Raw genomic sequence first — 21,892 nt, 5'->3', positions numbered from 1 at the left:
TACGGACGCCTCTGAGTTGCCGTAGTTGTAGTTTGTTGGTTCAGAACAGAATCAGACACTGCTGAAATATAAGTGAAATAAACAGCGAGCTACATAATCATATCATGAGTCGATCGTACAATGACGAGTTACAATATTTGGACAAGATTGACAAGAACTGCTGGCGAATCAAGAAAGGTTTCGTCCCAAATATGCAGGTGATTAGCTAAAACGAACTTATATGGAATGAATTAACGTTAGCACATGTCGGTAGTTTGATAGCTTCAGACGTGGCTTGTTACTATCCAGCTTGACTCTGTTATTGTTGCTGTTGTCTTTTGTTTGTAGATAAGGTGTAAGAGCATAGTAGCTATCTAATTTAGCTAACCTAATATGGCTTATGGACTTGACAGCTCATCAAATCCTTCCCATTTGATTCCAGGTGGAAGGAGTGTTTTACGTCAACGAGTCCCTGGAGAAGCTGATGTTTGAGGAGCTGCGTAACGCGTGTAAAGGAGGAGGTAGACAACAACAACAACAACACATGATGCCATGTTAACAGACAAGCCCGCTCCTGTATTGTTTTCCCAGTTGATTTGACTGATTTGGTTGTTGTTATTGTCGTCAGGTTTTGGTGGGTTTCTCCCTGCCATGAAACAGATTGGAAACGTTGCAGCTCTGCCGGGTATAGTCCATGTAAGTAGATGTCTGGTCCGGATCAGTCCTTAACACAAGTCAGTGGAGATGACGCTGACAGCCGTTATCTAACCAGCTATAAACTGACATATTGACACCTCTGTAATATCTCACCGGTTTCCCCCACACATATTTAGCCTTGTAACAGACTAAGAAGCACTTTCAATGAGTTTGCTTGTCAGTCCAGGATTTCTCTTAACCTGTGTCCAGGAAACAAGGCCTAATAGTGTCCCCAAACCTCTCTCTCTCTCTCTCCCTCAGAGGTCCATCGGCCTGCCAGACTGCCACTCAGGGTATGGGTTCGCCATCGGAAACATGGCTGCCTTCGACATGAGCGACCCCAACGCAGTCGTATCCCCAGGTACAGAGGATACACACAGTCCAACAGGCTCTCCTGTCTAATCTCTGGTGTGGGTTTTGACATTAACCGTGTGTGTGTGTGTGTGTGTGTGTGTGTGAGCTAGGTGGTGTGGGGTTTGATATTAACTGTGGAGTGCGTCTACTAAGGACCAACCTAGACGAGGGAGACGTCCAGCCTGTCAAGGAGCAGCTGGCTCAGGCCCTGTTTGACCACATCCCTGTAGGAGTCGGCTCCAAGGGAGTCATCCCTATGACCGCCAAGTAAGGAGGCACCAATACCCTGCTGTCTGCAGACACCAATACACCAATACCCTGCTGTCTGCAGGCACCAATACCCTGCTGTCTACAGACACCAATACCCTGCTGTCTACAGACACCAATACCCTGCTGTCTACAGACACCAATACACCAATACCCTGCTGTCTACAGACACCAATACACCAATACCCTGCTGTCTACAGACACCAATACACCAATACCCTGCTGTCTACAGACACCAATACACCAATACCCTGCTGTCTACAGGCACCAATACACCAATACCCTGCTGTCTACAGACACCAATACACCAATACCCTGCTGTCTACAGACACCAATACCCTGCTGTCTACAGACACCAATACACCAATACCCTGCTGTCTACAGGCACCAATACACCAATACCCTGCTGTCTACAGGCACCAATACACCAATACCCTGCTGTCTACAGACACCAATACACCAATACCCTGCTGTCTACAGGCACCAATACACCAATACCCTGCTGTCTACAGACACCAATACACCAATACCCTGCTGTCTACAGGCACCAATACACAAATACCCTGCTGTCTACAGGCACCAATACACCAATACCCTGCTGTCTACAGGCACCAATACACCAATACCCTGCTGTCTACAGGCACCAATACCCTGCTGTCTACAGACACCAATACACCAATACCCTGCTGTCTACAGGCACCAATACCCTGCTGTCTACAGGCACCAATACCCTGCTGTCTACAGACACCAATACCCTGCTATCTACAGACACCAATACCCTGCTGTCTACAGACACCAATACACCAATACCCTGCTGTCTACAGGCACCAATACACCAATACCCTGCTGTCTACAGACACCAATACCCTGCTGTCTACAGACACCAATACCCTGCTGTCTACAGACACCAATACCCTGCTGTCTACAGACACCAATACCCTGCTGTCTACAGACACCAATACCCTGCTGTCTACAGACACCAATACCCTGCTGTCTACAGACACCAATACCCTGCTGTCTACAGACACCAATACACCAATACCCTGCTGTCTACAGACACCAATACACCAATACCCTGCTGTCTACAGACACCAATACACCAATACCCTGCTGTCTACAGGCACCAATACACCAATACCCTGCTGTCTACAGGCACCAATACACCAATACCCTGCTGTCTGCAGACACCAATACACCAATACCCTGCTGTCTGCAGACACCAATACCCTGCTGTCTACAGACACCAATACACCAATACCCTGCTGTCTGCAGACACCAATACAACATTAACCCAATCCCTTTGGATAGAGCAGGGTTAAGGTTAGGGTTAGAGTTAGAGGGTTAGAGTTAGAGGGTTAGGGTTAGGGGTCAGGGTTAGGGGTTAGAGGGTTAAGGTTAGGGTTAAGGTTAGGGTTAGGGGTTAGGGTTAGAGGGTTAAGGTTAGGGTTAAGGTTAGGGTTAAGGTTAGGGTTGGGGGTTCAGGTTAAGGGTTAGGGGTTAAGGTTATGGGTTAAGGTTATGGGTTAAGGTTAGGGGTTAGGGTTAGGGGTTAAGGTTAGGGCCTTTGGAAAGTATTCAGACCCCTTGACCTTTTACACATTTTGTTACTTTACAGCCTTTTTCTAAAAATGGATGAAACACACAATACTCCATAATGACCAAGCAAGAACAGGTTTATAAATTGTTGCTACAAGCTTGTATTTGGGGATTTTCTCCTGTTCTTCTCTGAAGATCCTCTCAAGCTCTGTCTGTTACAGGGATCTAGAGGAGGCTCTAGAGATGGGAGGGGACTGGTCCCTGAGAGAAGGCTGTCTGTTACAGGGATCTAGAGGAGGCTCTAGACATGGGAGGGGACTGGTCCCTGAGAGAAGGCTGTCTATAGACTGATAACCTGGTGTCTGTTACAGGCATCTAGAGGAGGCTCTAGAGATGGGAGGGGACTGGTCCCTGAGAGAAGGCTGTCTGTTACAGGGATCTAGAGGAGGCTCTAGACATGGGAGGGGACTGGTCCCTGAGAGAAGGCTGTCTATAGACTGATAACCTGGTGTCTGTTACAGGGATCTAGAGGAGGCTCTAGAGATGGGAGTGGACTGGTCCCTGAGAGAAGGCTATGCCTGGGCAGAGGATAAGGAGCACTGTGAGGAGTATGGCAGGATGCTGCAGGCCGACCCCAACAAGGTCTCCTCCAAGGCCAAGAAGAGAGGCCTGCCTCAGGTAACACCACTCCCTAACTAACCCTGACCCCTGACCCCCAACAAGGTCTCCTCCAAGGCCAAGAAGAGAGGCCTGCCTCAGGTAACACCACTCCCTAAGTGACCCCTGACCCCCAACAAGGTCTCCTCCCAGGCCAAGAAGAGTGGCCTGCCTCAGGTAACGCCACTCCCTAACCTATAATGACCTGTCCTTATTCCAGCTGGGTACTCTGGGGTCAGGGAACCACTACGCTGAGATCTATAATGACCTGTCCTTATTCCAGCTGGGTACTCTGGGGGCTGAGATCTATAATGACCTGTCCTTATTCCAGCTGGGTACTCTGGGGGCAGGGAACCACTACGCTGAGATCCAGGTGGTGGATGAGATCTATAATGACCTGTCCTTATTCCAGCTGGGTACTCTGGAGGCTGAGATCTATAATGACCTGTCCTTATTCCAGCTAGGTACTCTGGGGGCAAGGAACCACTACGCTGAGATCCAGGTGGTGGATGAGATCTATAATGACCTGTCCTTATTCCAGCTAGGTACTCTGGGGGCTGAGATCTATAATGACCTGTCCTTATTCCAGCTAGGTACTCTGGGGGCAGGGAACCACTACGCTGAGATCCAGGTGGTGGATGAGATCTATAATGACTATGCTGCTAAGAAGATGGGCATCGACCACAAGGGCCAGGTGTGTGTGATGATCCACAGTGGCAGCAGGGGGCTGGGCCACCAGGTGGCGACAGGTAGGACTGCTCTCTCTACCCATGTTGGAAATATGCATTTTCGTTTTAAAGAATTGTCTGTAACGTGGTCTCCTGTCTGCGTTGCCTGCACGGTGTATTGGTTCTTGTCTTGGTCAGGTTGTTGTTGTAAATGGTGTGTTTTTCAATGACTTACCTGGTTAAATAAAGGTAAAAATATACATTGAGGGAAAAAAATAATTGATCCATTTTAGAATAAGACTGTTACTTTGTTCTAAAATGGATAAAATAAATACACATAAATACATAAATACATAAATACACATAAATACACATAAATACACATAAATACACTACCCCATAAGGGAAAACGGTTTATTAGAAAAACGGATACCTTACATAAGTATTCAGACCCTTTGCTGTGAGACTTGAAATTGAGCTCAGGTGCATCCTGTTTCCATTGACCTCCGGTGCTTCCTGTTTCCATTGAGCTCAGGTGCTTCCTGTTTCCATTGAGCTCAGGTGCTTCCTGTTTCCATTGAGCTTGGGTGCATCCTGTTTCCATTGACCTCAGGTGCTTCCTGTTTCCATTGAGCTCAGGTGCATCCTATTTCCATTGATCATCCTTGAAATGTTTCTACAATTTGATTGGAGTCCACCTGTCATAAATGACATTGATTGGACATGATTTGGAAAGGCACACACCTGTCTATATATAAGGTCCCACAGTTGACAGTGCATGTCAGAGCAAAAACCAAGCCATGAGGTCGAAGGAATTGTCCGTAGAGCTCCGAGACAGAATTGTGTCGAGGCACAGATCTGGGGAAGGGTACCAAAACATTTCTGCAGTGTTGAATGTCTCCAAGAACACAGTGGCCTCCATCATTCTTAAATGGAAGAAGTTTGGAACCACCAAGACTCTTCATAGAGCTGGTCACCCGGCCAAACTGAGCAATCGGTGGAGATGGGCCTTGGTCAGAGAGGTGACCAAGAACCCGATGGTCACTCTGGCAGAGCTCCAGAGTTCCTCTGTGGAGATGGGACAACCTTCCAGAATGACAACCATCTCTGCAGCACTCCACCAATCAGGCCTTTATGGTAGAGTGGCCAGACGGAAGCCACTCCTCAGTAAAAAGACACATGACAGCCCCCTATGAGTTTTCCTGAAGGCACCTAAAGGACTCAGACCATGAGAAACAAGATTCTCTGGTCTGATGAAACCAAGATTGGACTCTTGGCCTGAATGCCAAGCATCACGTCTGGAGGAAACCTGGCACCATCCCTACGGTGAAGCATGGTGGTGGCTGCATCATGCTGTGGGGATGTTTTTCAGCAGCAGGGACTGGGAGACTAGTCCGGATCGAGGGAAAGATGAACAGAACAAATTACAGAGAGATCCTTGATGAAAACCTGCTCAGGACCTCAGACTGGTGGGGGGGGCAAAGGTTCACCTTCCAACAGGACAACGACCCTAAGCGCACAGCCAAGACAACACAGGAGTGGCTTTAGGACAAGTCTCTGAATGTCCTTGAGTGGCCCAGCCAGAGCCTGGACTTGAACCCGATCGAACATCTCTGGAGAGACCTGAAAATAGCTGTGCAGCAACGCTCCCCATCCAACCTGACAGAGCTTGAGAGAATCTGCAAAGAAGAATGGGATAAACTCCCCAAATACAGTTGTGCCAAGCTTGTAGGGTCATACCCAAGAAGACTCGAGCCTGTAATTACTGCCTAAGGTGCTGCAACAAAGTACTGAATTAAGGGTTTGAATACTTAGGTAAAATTTGTTTTTTATAAATAAGTAAAAACCTTTTTACTTTGTCATTATGGGGCATTGTGTGCAGATTGTGGGGGGACAATTGAATCCATTTTAGATTAAGTTTGTCACGTAACAAAATGTGGAAAAAGTCAAGGGGTCTGAATACTTCCTGAAGCCACTGAAGAACAACCCTTGAATAATTAGGTGTCCCAACTTTTGACTGGTACTGTATATGTTCTGGTAGATGCCCTGGTTGCCATGGAGAAGGCGATGAAGCGAGACAAGATCCAGGTGAACGATCGTCAGCTGGCGTGCGCCCGTATCTTTTCAGAGGAGGGACAAGACTACCTGAAAGGAATGGCCGCCGCCGGCAACTATGCCTGGGTCAACCGTTCCTCTATGACCTTCCTCACACGACAGGTATCTGACCCTACCTGAGACAGGTAACTGACCCTACCTGAGACAGGTAACTGACCCTACCTGAGACGGGTAACTGACCCTACCTGAGACGGGTAACTGACCCTACCTGAGACGGGTAACTGACCCTACCTGAGACAGGTAACTGACCCTACCTGAGACAGGTAACTGACCCTACCTGAGACAGGTAGCTGACCCTACCTGAGACAGGTAACTGACCCTACCTGAGACGGGTAACTGACCCCACCTGAGACGGGTAACTGACCCCACCTGAGACGGGTAACTGACCCCACCTGAGACGGGTAACTGACCCCACCTGAGATGGGTAACTGACCCCACCTGAGACGGGTAACTGACCCCACCTGAGACGGGTAACTGACCCCACCTGAGACGGGTAACTGACCCCACCTGAGACGGGTAACTGACCCCACCTGAGACGGGTAACTGACCCCACCTGAGACGGGTAACTGACCCCACCTGAGACTGGTAACTGACCCCACCTGAGACGGGTAACTGACCCCACCTGAGACGGGTAACTGACCCCACCTGAGACGGGTAACTGACCCCAACTGACCCCACCTGAGACGGGTAACTGACCCCAACTCACCCCACTTGAGACGGGTAACTGACCCCACCTGAGACGGGTAACTGACCCCACCTGAGACGGGTAACTGACCCCACCTGAGACGGGTAACTGACCCTACCTGAGACAGGTAACTGACCCCACCTGAGACAGGTAACTGACCCTACCTGAGACAGGTAATTGACCCTAACTGACCGCACTTGAGACGGGTAACTGACCCCACTTCAGACGGGTAACTGACCCCACCTGAGACGGGTAACTGACCCCACCTGAGACGGGTAACTGACCCCACCTGAGACGGGTAACTGACCCCACCTGAGACGGGTAACTGACCCCACCTGAGACGGGTAACTGACCCCACCTGAGACGGGTAACTGACCCCAACTGACCCCACCTGAGACGGGTAACTGACCCCAACTCACCCCACTTGAGACGGGTAACTGACCCCACCTGAGACGGGTAACTGACCCCACCGGAGACAGGTAACTGACCCCACCTGAGACGGGTAACTGACCCCACCTGAGACGGGTAACTGACCCCACCTGAGACTGGTAACTGACCCCACCTGAGACGGGTAACTGACCCCACCTGAGACGGGTAACTGACCCCACCTGAGACGGGTAACTGACCCTAACTGACCCCACCTGAGACAGGTAACTGACCCTACCTGAGACAGGTAACTGACCCTACCTGAGACAGGTAACTGACCCCACCTGAGACGGGTAACTGACCCTAACTGACCCCACCTGAGACGGGTAACTGACCACACCTGAGACGGGTAACTGACCCTAACTGACCCCACCTGAGACAGGTAACTGACCCCGCCTGAGACGGGTAACTGACCCTAACTGACCCCACCTGAGACAGGTAACTGACCCCACCTGAGACGGGTAACTGACCCCACCTGAGACGGGTAACTGACCCTAACTGACCCCACCTGAGACAGGTAACTGACCACTCCAGTGTGACTTCTCCGCGTCTCTGTCTCCTCCAGGCGTTTGCCAAGGTGTTCACCACCACTCCTGATGACCTGGACATGCATGTGATCTATGACGTGTCTCATAACATCGCCAAGGTGGAGGAACACATGGTAGATGGGAAACAGAAGACTCTACTGCTGCATCGCAAGGGATCCACCCGGGCCTTCCCTCCACACCACCCCCTCATCCCTGTAGACTACCAGGTACTCCCTCATCCCTGTAGACTACCAGGTACCCCCTCATCCCTGTAGACTACCAGGTACTCCCTCATCCCTGTAGACTACCAGGTACTCTCTCATCCCTGTAGACTACCAGGTACCCCCTCATCCCTGTAGACTACCAGGTACTCCCTCATCCCTGTAGACTACCAGGTACTCCCTCATCCCTGTAGACTACCAGGTACTCCCTCATCCCTGTAGACTACCGGGTACCTCCTCTCATCCCTGTAGACTACCAGGTACCCCCTCATCCCTGTAGACTACCAGGTACTCCCTCATCCCTGTAGACTACCAGGTACTCCCTCATCCCTGTAGACTACCAGGTACTCCCTCATCCCTGTAGACTACCAGGTACCCCCCCTCATCCCTGTAGACTACCAGGTACCCCCCCTCATCCCTGTAGACTACCAGGTACCCCCTCATCCCTGTAGACTACCAGGCACCTCCTCTCATCCCTGTAGACTACCAGGTACCCCCCCTCATCCCTGTAGACTACCAGGTACCCCCCCTCATCCCTGTAGACTACCAGGTACCACCCCCTCATCCCTGTAGACTACCAGGTACTCCCTCATCCCTGTAGACTACCAGGTACCCCCTCTCATCCCTGTAGACTACCAGGTACCCCCTCTCATCCCTGTAGACTACCAGGTACTCCCTCATCCCTGTAGACTACCAGGTACCCCCTCATCCCTGTAGACTACCAGGTACTCCCTCATCCCTGTAGACTACCAGGTACCTCTTCTCATCCCTGTAGACTACCAGGTACTCCCTCATCCCTGTAGACTACCAGGTACCCCCTCATCCCTGTAGACTACCAGGTACCTCCTCTCATCCCTGTAGACTACCAGGTACCTCCTCTCATCCCTGTAGACTACCAGGTACTCCCTCATCCCTGTAGACTACCAGGTACTCCCTCATCCCTGTAGACTACCAGGTACTCCCTCATCCCTGTAGACTACCAGGTACCTCCTCTCATCCCTGTAGACTACCAGGTACCCCCCCTCATCCCTGTAGACTACCAGGTACTCCCTCATCCCTGTAGACTACCAGGTACCTCCTCTCATCCCTGTAGACTACCAGGTACTCCCTCATCCCTGTAGACTACCAGGTACCCCCCCTCATCCCTGTAGACTACCAGGTACCCCCCCTCATCCCTGTAGACTACCAGGTAACCCCCTCATCCCTGTAGACTACCAGGTACCCCACCTCATCCCTGTAGACTACCAGGTACTCCCCCTCATCCCTGTAGACTACCAGGTACCCCCCCTCATCCCTGTAGACTACCAGGTACCTCCTCTCATCCCTGTAGACTACCAGGTACCTCCTCTCATCCCTGTAGACTACCAGGTACTCCCTCATCCCTGTAGACTACCAGGTACCTCCTCTCATCCCTGTAGACTACCAGGTACCCCCTCTCATCCCTGTAGACTACCAGGTACTCCCTCATCCCTGTAGACTACCAGGTACCTCCTCTCATCCCTGTAGACTACCAGGTACTCCCTCATCCCTGTAGACTACCAGGTACCTCCTCTCATCCCTGTAGACTACCAGGTACTCCCTCATCCCTGTAGACTACCAGGTACCCCCCCTCATCCCTGTAGACTACCAGGTACCCCCCCTCATCCCTGTAGACTACCAGGTACCTCCTCTCATCCCTGTAGACTACCAGGTACTCCCTCATCCCTGTAGACTACCAGGTACCCCCCTCATCCCTGTAGACTACCAGGTACTCCCTCATCCCTGTAGACTACCAGGTACCCCCCCTCATCCCTGTAGACTACCAGGTACCCCCCCTCATCCCTGTAGACTACCAGGTACCCCCTCTCATCCCTGTAGACTACCAGGTACTCCCTCATCCCTGTAGACTACCAGGTACCCCCTCTCATCCCTGTAGACTATCAGGTACCCCCTCTCATCCCTGTAGACTACCAGGTACCCCCCCTCATCCCTGTAGACTACCAGGTACCTCCTCTCATCCCTGTAGACTACCAGGTACTCCCTCATCCCTGTAGACTACCAGGTACCACCCCCTCATCCCTGTAGACTACCAGGTACTCCCTCATCCCTGTAGACTACCAGGTACCTCCTCTCATCCCTGTAGACTACCAGGTACCCCCTCTCATCCCTGTAGACTACCAGGTACCTCCTCTCATCCCTGTAGACTACCAGGTACCCCCTCTCATCCCTGTAGACTACCAGGTACCCCCTCTCATCCCTATAGACTACCAGGTACTCCCTCATCCCTGTAGACTACCAGGTACCTCCTCTCATCCCTGTAGACTACCAGGTACTCCCTCATCCCTGTAGACTACCAGGTACCCCCTCATCCCTGTAGACTACCAGGTACCTCCTCTCATCCCTGTAGACTACCAGGTACTCCCTCATCCCTGTAGACTACCAGGTACCCCCTCTCATCCCTATAGACTACCAGGTACCCCCTCATCCCTGTAGACTACCAGGTACTCCCTCATCCCTGTAGACTACCAGGTACCCCCTCATCCCTGTAGACTACCAGGTACCCCCTCATCCCTGTAGACTACCAGGTACCCCCTCATCCCTGTAGACTACCAGGTACCCCCTCTCATCCCTGTAGACTACCAGGTACCCCCTCTCATCCCTGTAGACTACCAGGTACTCCCTCATCCCTGTAGACTACCAGGTACCTCCTCATCCCTGTAGACAACCAGGTACCACCCCCTCATCCCTGTAGACTACCAGGTACCCCCTCATATCCCTGTAGACTACCAGGTACCTCCCCCTCATCCCTGTAGACTACCAGGTACTCCCTCATCCCTGTAGACTACCGGGTACCCCCTCATCCCTGTAGACTACCAGGTACCTCCTCTCATCCCTGTAGACTACCAGGTACCTCCTCTCATCCCTGTAGACTACCAGGTACCTCCTCTCATCCCTGTAGACTACCAGGTACCCCCTCTCATCCCTGTAGACTACCAGGTACTCCCTCATCCCTGTAGACTACCAGGTACCTCCTCTCATCCCTGTAGACTACCAGGTACCCCCCCTCATCCCTGTAGACTACCAGGTACCTCCTCTCATCCCTGTAGACTACCAGGTACCCCCCCCCCCTCTCATCCCTGTAGACTACCAGGTACCTCCTCCTCATCCCTGTAGACTACCAGGTACCTCCTCTCATCCCTGTAGACTACCAGGTACCTCCTCTCATCCCTGTAGACTACCAGGTACCCCCCCCCCCTCTCATCCCTGTAGACTACCAGGTACCCTCCCCCCCCCCCTCTCATCCCTGTAGACTACCAGGTACCTCCTCCTCATCCCTGTAGACTACCAGGTACTTCCTCTCATCCCTGTAGACTACCAGGTACACCCCCCTCATCCCTGTAGACTACCAGGTACTCCCTCATCCCTGTAGACTACCAGGTACCTCCTCTCATCCCTGTAGACTACCAGGTACCTCCTCCTCATCCCTGTAGACTACCAGGTACCCCCCCTCATCCCTGTAGACTACCAGGTACCCCCCCCTCATCCCTGTAGACTACCAGGTACCCCCCCTCATCCCTGTAGACTACCAGGTACCCCCTCTCATCCCTGTAGACTACCAGGTACACCCCCCTCATCCCTGTAGACTACCAGGTACCTCCTCCTCATCCCTGTAGACTACCAGGTACCACCCTCTCATCCCTGTAGACTACCAGGTACCACCCTCTCATCCCTGTAGACTACCAGGTACCACCCTCTCATCCCTGTAGACTACCAGGTACCACCCTCTCATCCCTGTAGACTACCAGGTACCTCCTCTCATCCCTGTAGACTACCAGGTACCCGCTCATCCCTGTAGACTACCAGGTACACCCCCTCATCCCTGTAGACTACCAGGTACCCCTTTCTCATCCCTGTAGACTACCAGGTACACCCCCCTCATCCCTGTAGACTACCAGGTACCTCCTCCTCATCCCTGTAGACTACCAGGTACACCCCCCTCATCCCTGTAGACTACCAGGTACCTCCTCCTCATCCCTGTAGACTACCAGGTACCACCCTCTCATCCCTGTAGACTACCAGGTACCTCCTCTCATCCCTGTAGACTACCAGGTACACCCCCTCATCCCTGTAGACTACCAGGTACCCCTTTCTCATCCCTGTAGACTACCAGGTACCACCCCCTCATCCCTGTAGACTACAGGGATGGGTACCACCCTCTCATCCCTGTAGACTACCAGGTACCACCCCCTCATCCCTGTAGACAACCAGGTACCACCCCCTCATCCCTGTAGACAACCAGGTACCACCCCCTCATCCCTGTAGACTACCAGGTACCACCCTCTCATCCCTGTAGACTACCAGGTCCCCCCCCCCCTCTCATCCCTATAGATTACCAGGTCCCCCCCCCCCTCATCCCTGCAGACTACCAGGTGCCCACCCCCCCCTCTCATCCCTATAGATTACCAGGTCCCCCCCCCCCCCCCCTCATCCCTGTAGACTACCAGGTGCCCACCCTCATCCCTGTAGACTACCAGGTGCCCACCCTCATCCCTGTAGACTACCAGGTGCCCACCCTCATCCCTGTAGACTACCTTAATCCATATAACCTTAATCCATATCTGCTTTAGGGCCAATCTAACAGCCCTATGTGGCTCTGGCTCTAAAGTAGTGCCCTATATAGGGAGGGCCCTAAAGTGGTGTCATTTTGATGCAGAGACTGTTTTTAAAATGCTTCCTGTTTCTGGTCCAATCAGCTGACAGGCCAGCCGGTGTTGATCGGGGGCACGATGGGCACCTGCAGTTACGTCCTGACGGGCACGGAACAGGGCATGACGGAGACCTTCGGCACCACCTGCCACGGCGCGGTAAGGCTTTACTGCACCTCTGTCGCTTTACTGCACCTCTGTCGCTTTACTGCACCTCTGTCGCTTTACTGCACCTCTGTCGCTTTACTGCACCTCTCTGTCGCTTTACTGCACCTCTCTGTCGCTTTACTACACCTCTCTGTCGCTTTACTACACCTCTCTGTCGCTTTACTACACCTCTCTGTCGCTTTACTACACCTCTCTGTCGCTTTACTACACCTCTCTGTCGCTTTACTACACCTCTCTGTCGCTTTACTGCACCTTTCTGTCGCTTTACTGCACCTTTCTGTCGCTTTACTGCACCTTTCTGTCGCTTTACTGCACCTCTCTGTCGCTTTACTGCACATCTGTCGCTTTACTGCACCTCTCTGTCGCTTTACTGCACCTCTCTGTCGCTGTGTTCCTAGGTATGTCCATACTATAACAAGTAGTAACGATGGACTGCATCCATCTGTTCATTATCAAGAACATGTTTTATCTACTCCTCAACATTGAACTCTTGTCTCCAGGGTCGGGCTCTGTCTCGGGCCAAATCCCGCAGGAACATCGACTTCCAGGACGTGTTGGATAAGCTGGCAGACAAGGGTATCGCCATCAGGGTGGCTTCGCCCAAACTAGTTATGGAGGAGGTAGGCTTCGCCCAAACTAGTCATGGAAGGGTTAGGCTTCGCCCAAACTAGTCATGGAAGAGGTAGGCTTCGCTTCGCCCAAACTAGTCATGGAAGGGGTAGGCTTCACTTCGCCCAAACTAGTCATGGAAGAGGTAGGCTTCGCTTCGCCCAAACTAGTCATGGAGGAGGTAGGCTTCGCCCAAACTAGTCATGGAAGGGGTAGGTTTCGCCCAGACTAGTCATGGAAGGGGTAGGCTTCGCTCAAACTAGTCATGGAAGAGTTAGGCTTCGCCCAAGCTAGTCATGGAAGCGTTAGGCTTCGCCCAAGCTAGTCACGGAAGGGGTAGGCTTCGCCCAAGCTAGTCATGGAAGGGATAGGCTTGGCTTCGCCCAAAAAAGTAATGGAAGGGGTAGGCTTTGCCCAAAAAAGTAATGGAAGGGGTAGGCTTCGCCCAGACTAGTCATGGAAGGGATAGGCTTGGCTTCGCCCAAAAAAGTAATGGAAGGGGTTGGCTTCGCTTCGCCCAAGATAGTCATGGAAGGGTTGGCTTCGCCCAAGATAGTCATGGAAGGGTTGGCTTCGCCCAAGATAGTCATGGAAGGGTTGGCTTCGCCCAAGATAGTCATGGAAGGGTTGGCTTCGCCCAAACTAGTCATGGAAGGGTTAGGCTTCGCCCAGACTAGTCATGGAATGGTTGGCTTCGCCCAGACTAGTCATGGAATGGTTGGCTTCGCCCAGACTAGTCATGGAAGGGTTGGCTTCGCCCAGACTAGTCATGGAAGGGGTAGGCTTCGTCCAGACTAGTCATGGAAGGGTTGGCTTCGCCCAGACTAGTCATGCTATAGCTACAGTGGGGGGGGGGGGGGGTCGTGGAAGGGGTAGGCTTTGCCCAGACTAGTCATGCTATAGCTACAGTGGGGGGGGGGGGGGGGGGGTCGTGGAAGGGGTAGGCTTCGCCCAGACTAGTCATGCTATAGCTACAGTGGGGGGAGGTCGTGGAAGGGGTAGGCTTTGCCCAGACTAGTCATTCTATAGCTACAGTGGGGGGGGGTTGGCTTTGCCCAGACTAGTCATTCTATAGCTACAGTGGGGGGGGAGGTCGTGGAAGGGGTAGGCTTTGCCCAGACTAGTCATTCTATAGCTACAGTGGGGGGGGGGTTGGCTTCGCCCAGACTAGTCATGCTATAGCTACAGTGGGGGGAGGTCGTGGAAGGGGTAGGCTTTGCCCAGACTAGTCATTCTATAGCTACAGTGGGGGGGGGGTTGGCTTTGCCCAGACTAGTCATTCTATAGCTACAGTGGGGGGGGGGGTTGGCTTTGCCCAGACTAGTCATGCTATAGCTACAGTGGGGGGGGGGGGTCATGGAAGGGGTAGGCTTCACCCAGACTAGTCATGGAAGGGGTAGGCTTTGCCCAGACTAGTCATTCTATAGCTACAGTGGGGGGGGGGGTTGGCTTTGCCCAGACTAGTCATTCTATAGCTACAGTGGGGGGGGGGGGGGTTGGCTTCGCCCAGACTAGTCATGCTATAGCTAGAGTGTTGGGGGGGGGTCGTGGAAGGGGTAGGCTTCGTCCAGACTATTCATGGAAGGGGTAGGCTTTGCCCAGACTAGTCATTCTATAGCTACAGTGGGGGGGGGGGGGGTCATGGAAGGGGTAGGATTTGCCCAGACTAGTCATTCTATAGCTACAGTGGGGGGGGGGGTTGGCTTTGCCCAGACTAGTCATTCTATAGCTACAGTGGGGGGGGGGGGTTGGCTTCGCCCAGACTAGTCATTCTATAGCTACAGTGGGGGGGGGGGGGGTTGGCTTCGCCCAGACTAGTCATGCTATAGCTAGAGTGTTGGGGGGGGGTCGTGGAAGGGGTAGGCTTCGTCCAGACTATTCATGGAAGGGGTAGGCTTTGCCCAGACTAGTCATTCTATAGCTACAGTGGGGGGGGGGGGGTCATGGAAGGGGTAGGATTTGCCCAGACTAGTCATTCTATAGCTACAGTGGGGGGGGGGGTTGGCTTTGCCCAGACTAGTCATTCTATAGCTACAGTGGGGGGGGGGGGTTGGCTTCGCCCAGACTAGTCATGCTATAGCTAGAGTGTTGGGGGGGGGTCGTGGAAGGGGTAGGCTTCGTCCAGACTATTCATGGAAGGGGTAGGCTTTACCCAGACTAGTCATGCTATAGCTACAGTGTTGGGGGGGGGGGGTCGTGGAAGGGGTAGGCTTTACCCAGGCTAGTCATTCTATAGCTACAGTGGGGGGGGAGGTCGTGGAAGGGGTAGGCTTTGCCCAGACTAGTCATTCTATAGCTACAGTGGGGGGGGGGTTGGCTTCGCCCAGACTAGTCATGCTATAGCTACAGTGGGGGGAGGTCGTGGAAGGGGTAGGCTTTGCCCAGACTAGTCATTCTATAGCTACAGTGGGGGGGGGTTGGCTTTGCCCAGACTAGTCATTCTATAGCTACAGTGGGGGGGGGGGTTGGCTTTGCCCAGACTAGTCATGCTATAGCTACAGTGGGGGGGGGGGGTCATGGAAGGGGTAGGCTTCACCCAGACTAGTCATGGAAGGGGTAGGCTTTGCCCAGACTAGTCATCCTATAGCTACAGTGGGGGGGGGGGGGGTCATGGAAGGGGTAGGATTTGCCCAGACTAGTCATTCTATAGCTACAGTGGGGGGGGGGGTTGGCTTTGCCCAGACTAGTCATTCTATAGCTACAGTGGGGGGGGGGGGGGTTGGCTTCGCCCAGACTAGTCATGCTATAGCTAGAGTGTTGGGGGGGGGTCGTGGAAGGGGTAGGCTTCGTCCAGACTATTCATGGAAGGGGTAGGCTTTGCCCAGACTAGTCATTCTATAGCTACAGTGGGGGGGGGGGGGTCATGGAAGGGGTAGGATTTGCCCAGACTAGTCATTCTATAGCTACAGTGGGGGGGGGGGTTGGCTTTGCCCAGACTAGTCATTCTATAGCTACAGTGGGGGGGGGGGGTTGGCTTCGCCCAGACTAGTCATTCTATAGCTACAGTGGGGGGGGGGGGGGTTGGCTTCGCCCAGACTAGTCATGCTATAGCTAGAGTGTTGGGGGGGGGTCGTGGAAGGGGTAGGCTTCGTCCAGACTATTCATGGAAGGGGTAGGCTTTACCCAGACTAGTCATGCTATAGCTACAGTGTTGGGGGGGGGGGGGGTCGTGGAAGGGGTAGGCTTTACCCAGGCTAGTCATGCTATAGCTACAGTGGGGGGGTAGGCTTTGCCCAGACTAGTCATTCTATAGCTACAGTGGGGGGGGGGGGTTGGCTTTGCCCAGACTAGTCATGCTATAGCTACAGTGGGGGGGGGGGTCATGGAAGGGGTAGGCTTCACCCAGACTAGTCATGGAAGGGGTAGGCTTTGCCCAGACTAGTCATTCTATAGCTACAGTGAGGGGGGGGGGGGGGGTCATGGAAGGGGTAGGATTTGCCCAGACTAGTCATTCTATAGCTACAGTGGGGGGGGGGGGGTTGGCTTTGCCCAGACTAGTCATTCTATAGCTACAGTGGGGGGGGGGGGGGGGGTTGGCTTCGCCCAGACTAGTCATGCTATAGCTAGAGTGTTGGGGGGGGGTCGTGGAAGGGGTAGGCTTCGTCCAGACTATTCATGGAAGGGGTAGGCTTTGCCCAGACTAGTCATTCTATAGCTACAGTGGGGGGGGGGGGTCATGGAAGGGGTAGGATTTGCCCAGACTAGTCATTCTATAGCTACAGTGGGGGGGGGGGTTGGCTTTGCCCAGACTAGTCATTCTATAGCTACAGTGGGGGGGGGGGTTGGCTTCGCCCAGACTAGTCATGCTATAGCTAGAGTGTTGGGGGGGGGTCATGGAAGGGGTAGGCTTCGTCCAGACTATTCATGGAAGGGGTAGGCTTTACCCAGACTAGTCATGCTATAGCTACAGTGTTGGGGGGGGGGGGTCGTGGAAGGGGTAGGCTTTACCCAGGCTAGTCATGCTATAGCTACAGTGGGGGGGTAGGCTTCGCCCAGACTAGTCATGCTATAGCTACAGTGGGGGGGGGGGTCGTGGAAGGGGTAGGCTTTGCCCAGACTAGTCATTCTATAGCTACAGTGGGGGGGAGGTCGTGGAAGGGGTAGGCTTTGCCCAGACTAGTCATGCTATAGCTACAGTGGGGGGTCATGGAAGGGGTAGGCTTTGCCCAGACTAGTCATTCTATAGCTACAGTGGGGGGGGGGGGGGGTTGGCTTCGCCCAGACTAGTCATGCTATAGCTACAGTGGGGGGGGGGTCATGGAAGGGGTAGGCTTTGCCCAGACTAGTCATTCTATAGCTACAGTGGGGGGGGGTCATGGAAGGGGTAGGCTTTGCCCAGACTAGTCATTCTATAGCTACAGTGGGGGGGGGGTCGTGGAAGGGGTAGGCTTCGCCCAGACTAGTCATGCTATAGCTACAGTGGGGGGGGGGGTCGTGGAAGGGGTAGGCTTCGCCCAGACTAGTCATGCTATAGCTACAGTGGGGGGGGGGGGTCGTGGAAGGGGTAGGCTTCGCCCAGACTAGTCATGCTATAGCTACAGTGGGGGGGGGGGGGGGGGGTCATGGAAGGGGTAGGCTTCGCCCAGACTAGTCAGTGGGGGGGGGGTCGTGGCTATTGTGTTATAAAGGCTAACAGTATTTTCTTACCATTTCTAGGCTCCGGAGTCGTACAAAAACGTGTGTGATGTCGTCAACACGTGTCACGATGCTGGAATCAGCAAGAAAGCCATCAAACTACGACCCATCGCTGTGATCAAGGGATAAGGCTGCACCGCTCTGCTAGTGACGGCATTGGCCATGGCACTCCCTCCAGGAGCCAATCACCAGGCAGAGAGCTGGCGGAGGAGCCAATGGGGAAGTGTCTGACTGCGAGTGAGCATGTCCGTCTTCATAGACTGACTTGACAAGGGATCGGTTTCCTCCGCTCCACTTCCTGTTTATGACCAGTATGATTATTTTGGCATGGGGGGGGGGGTGATTTGTCCGTTGAGTGATCAATTTAATTGGACCGGATGGGCTCTTTAATATTGTAAAGTTTGAGAGGGTGAAGTGTCTTGGGTTTACTTTTCATTCATGGCAAAGTCACTGTGGAAAATAACCTTGAGAATCAGGTTAACCACAGATAATAAAATACAAGATGACAGATTGATCTACTTGCATTTAATGCCTGGGAGTCACTTTGTTCCAACATCTGAAAAAAACAAACACTAAAGCTTCACAGGGTGAGGAGATCGTTTGGGAACTCGATTCTCTGACCAGATTGATTTCCCTCACTACCTCTCACCCATTGGTAGGAGAAACCCTGGTGTCTGGATTAGTAAACACTTAATGTTGTTTTGATGAACCGATAAAGATACTCATGAAGACAGATTAATACAGGATGAACATATCTCTCGTAAATGTGCGGTGTTTCCTTCTCCAGTCCGCCAAAACATTTGACTGCCTTCAGTCTCCCCTCCACAACCGGTCCTGGTTCTGGGTGGCCAGATGTGATCCGTTCTGTTTTTCCAACACCACATTTAGATCCAGTCTGGATCATCTTGATTTAAATCCATTAGTCTGGTCTGTAGGTAAACTGGCTCTGATCATTTCTGAATATCCATTAGTCTGGTCTGGTAAGCTGTCTGGGATCATATCTGAATATCCATTAGTCTGGTCTGGTGAGGTAAGCTGTCTGCTCATATCTGAATATCCATTAGTCTGGTCTGGAGGTAAGCTGTCTGGGATCATATCTGAATATCCATTAGTGCTGTCTGGGATCATATCTGAATATCCATTAGTCTGGTCTGGGGCTGAAGAAGATTAATTTGTAACAATGGCATAAATAACAGACCACTCAAATACAGCTCAACATCCGGTGCAACACGGAGATGTGTTAACGTTCTATGGATTATTCTACAGAGGCTGGACAGTAAGTACAGCTGGATGAACATGGTGTTTACTGCAGGTTCTTCAGGTTCAAAATGGAGCTGAGGTGGTGGGCGTGGCCAACGGTGCGATGGAGCTGAGGTGGTGGGCGTGGCCAACGGTGCGATCCAAAAATGTTTTGAGGCCCTCCTGTTGACCCGGCTTATGCCAAACGCATTCCATGAAGGGGCCTGGTGTCGTCTGGTGTCTCCCTTTCAGACTTAGAGACAACCAGGTCAGTCAGGGGAGTTCCTAATCAGACATAATCAAGTATCAGGGAGGAGCGAAACCCCCCACTGAAAGAGTTTTTGACTCTTGAGTGACTCAACATATCAATACTACCTAACACTATGGTATAAAATAACTGGGATTCAAGGGCAACGACACACGTCGGTTGCTGGGAGGAGCTGAAATAAAACATCCCAGAAATGTTGTGCACAACTTTGTTTCACGTCCCTTTCAGTGAACACTTCTCCTTGATGATCCATATCAAGAAGCATGATCATTACACAGGTGCACCTTGTGCTGGGGACAAAAAGGCCGCTAAAATGTGCAGTGTTATCATGCCACAGATGTCTCAAGTTGAGGGAGAATGCAATTGGCATGCCGACTGCAGGAATGTCCACCAGAGCTGTTTTAGTGAGTGAATTTGGGAGACTGTCCAAACGGCCTCAACTGCAGGTGAAACCACACCAGCCCAGGTGCTCTACATCCAATTTCTTCGCGTGAGGAGTATTTCTGTCTGTAATGAAGCCCTTTTGTCAGGAAAAACTAATTCTGATTGGGTGGGCCTGGCTCCTAAGTGTGTGCCCTCCCAGGCCCACCCATGGCTACGCCCCTGCCCAATCATGTGAATTCCATAGAGTACGATCTAATGAATTTATTTCAATTGACTGATTTCATTAAATGAACTGTAACAGAGTTTAAATCATTGTCATGTTTGTTCAGTATATAGTTAACAGGCAGGTTAGCATTACCAATCACATGTCCTCATTGGTCAAGCTGAATTGTGAGTAACAGTTGGGTATAAAATGCTGTTGTCCCGGTTATAGTCAGTCCTATGGATCATGCTGCTCAAACCTTTAAAGACGACACGGACTAATCTTTAACATTACATCCTTTCAGAAAAGGAATAGAAGTTCAAAACAACAACAACAACAACAACAAAAACAAACCATCAAACTAAGTTATTTACATCCCAACATGTTATTCCTTCTTTAAAATAAAACGTCATATTTACATTTTGATCCGCTATTAAAAGACTTTCCTTCTGGAAGTGACGGTGTCGTAGCGACCACCGGGGTAAACACTTCGCTAGTCAGTCTGGTCCAGAGTTCTCCTGTTGAGGGCAGAGTGGATGACTTCACTCAGTCACACCCCCCCCCCATCATTCCCTATATGTTGCCCAGGGCCCTATAGTGGACCTTCTGTTAAGCGCCCCCCACCAACAGACAGTAAGTACAGCTGAGATGCAGTTCCTGACATTGTCTGATTTTTTTTAGATCACAAACAGATGTTTGTTAAACCAGGTCCTATTCTTTCTGAGGGGACTGAGGGTAGAGGAGAACCTTGTTCAGGGCAGGTCCTATTCTGTCTGAGGGGACTGAGGGTAGAGGAGAACCTTGTTCAGGGCAGGTCCTATTCTGTCTGAGGGGACTGAGGGTAGAGGAGAACCTTGTTCAGGGCAGGTCCTATTCTTTCTGAGGGGACTGAGGGTAGAGGAGAACCTTGTTCAGGGCAGGTCCTATTCTGTCTGAGGGGACTGAGGGTAGAGGAGAACCTTGTTCAGGGCAGGTCCTATTCTTTCTGAGGGGACTGAGGGTAGAGGAGAACCTTGTTCAGGGCAGGTCCTATTCTTTCTGAGGGGACTGAGGGTAGAGGAGAACCTCGTTCAGGGCAGGTCCTATTCTGTCTGAGGGTAGAGGAGAACCTTGTTCAGGGCAGGTCCTTTTCTTTCTGAGGGGACTGAGGGTAGAGGAGAACGTTGTTCAGAGCAGGTCCTATTCTGTCTGAGGGGACTGAGGGTAGAGGAGAACCTTGTTCAGGGCAGGTCCTATTCTGTCTGAGGGTAGAGGAGAACCTTGTTCAGGGCAGGTCCTATTCTTTCTGAGGGGACTGAGGGTAGAGGAGAACCTCGTTCAGGGCAGGTCCTATTCTTTCTGAGGGGACTGAGGGTAGAGGCCTATTCTTTCTGAAGGGACTGAGGGTAGAGGAGAACCTTGTTCAGGGCAGGTCCTATTCTTTCTGAGGGGACTGAGGGTAGAGGAGAACCTTGTTCAGGGCAGGTCCTATTCTTTCTGAGGGGACTGAGGGTAGAGGCCTATTCTTTCTGAAGGGACTGAGGGTAGAGGAGAACCTTGTTCAGGGCAGGTCCTATTCTGTCTGAGGGGAC

At 52.2% G+C, this 21,892-nt stretch overlaps 1 protein-coding gene across 2 annotated transcripts; it reads left to right on the top strand.

Annotated features, from left to right (window-relative positions):
• The first annotated feature begins 1 nt into the window (after position 1).
• Positions 2 to 18,899, top strand: LOC139392723 (RNA-splicing ligase RtcB homolog). Of its 2 annotated transcripts, XM_071140923.1 has the most exons (13): positions 41 to 197; positions 422 to 500; positions 608 to 675; positions 937 to 1,036; positions 1,140 to 1,296; positions 3,354 to 3,510; positions 4,079 to 4,238; positions 6,199 to 6,374; positions 7,949 to 8,137; positions 12,865 to 12,975; positions 13,485 to 13,577; positions 13,640 to 13,666; positions 18,250 to 18,489. In XM_071140923.1, exons 1-13 carry the CDS (start codon positions 105 to 107, stop codon positions 18,355 to 18,357), a joined length of 1,518 nt encoding a protein of 505 aa, XP_070997024.1. In that variant the 5' UTR covers positions 41 to 104; the 3' UTR covers positions 18,358 to 18,489. The 2 variants fall into 2 exon arrangements, with proteins under 2 accessions (XP_070997025.1, XP_070997024.1); XM_071140924.1 differs by lacking the exon at positions 13,640 to 13,666 and having other exon boundaries at positions 2 to 197; positions 13,485 to 13,604; positions 18,250 to 18,899.
• The last annotated feature ends 2,993 nt before the right edge of the window (positions 18,900 to 21,892 follow it).

This window comes from Oncorhynchus clarkii, chromosome 33 (assembly GCF_045791955.1).
Source record: "Oncorhynchus clarkii lewisi isolate Uvic-CL-2024 chromosome 33, UVic_Ocla_1.0, whole genome shotgun sequence".
In the NCBI taxonomy this organism is placed as follows: Eukaryota; Metazoa; Chordata; class Actinopteri; order Salmoniformes; family Salmonidae; genus Oncorhynchus; species Oncorhynchus clarkii.
Note: the sequence above shows the minus strand (reverse complement) of the source record. Positions and strands in the feature narration are given on the sequence as shown.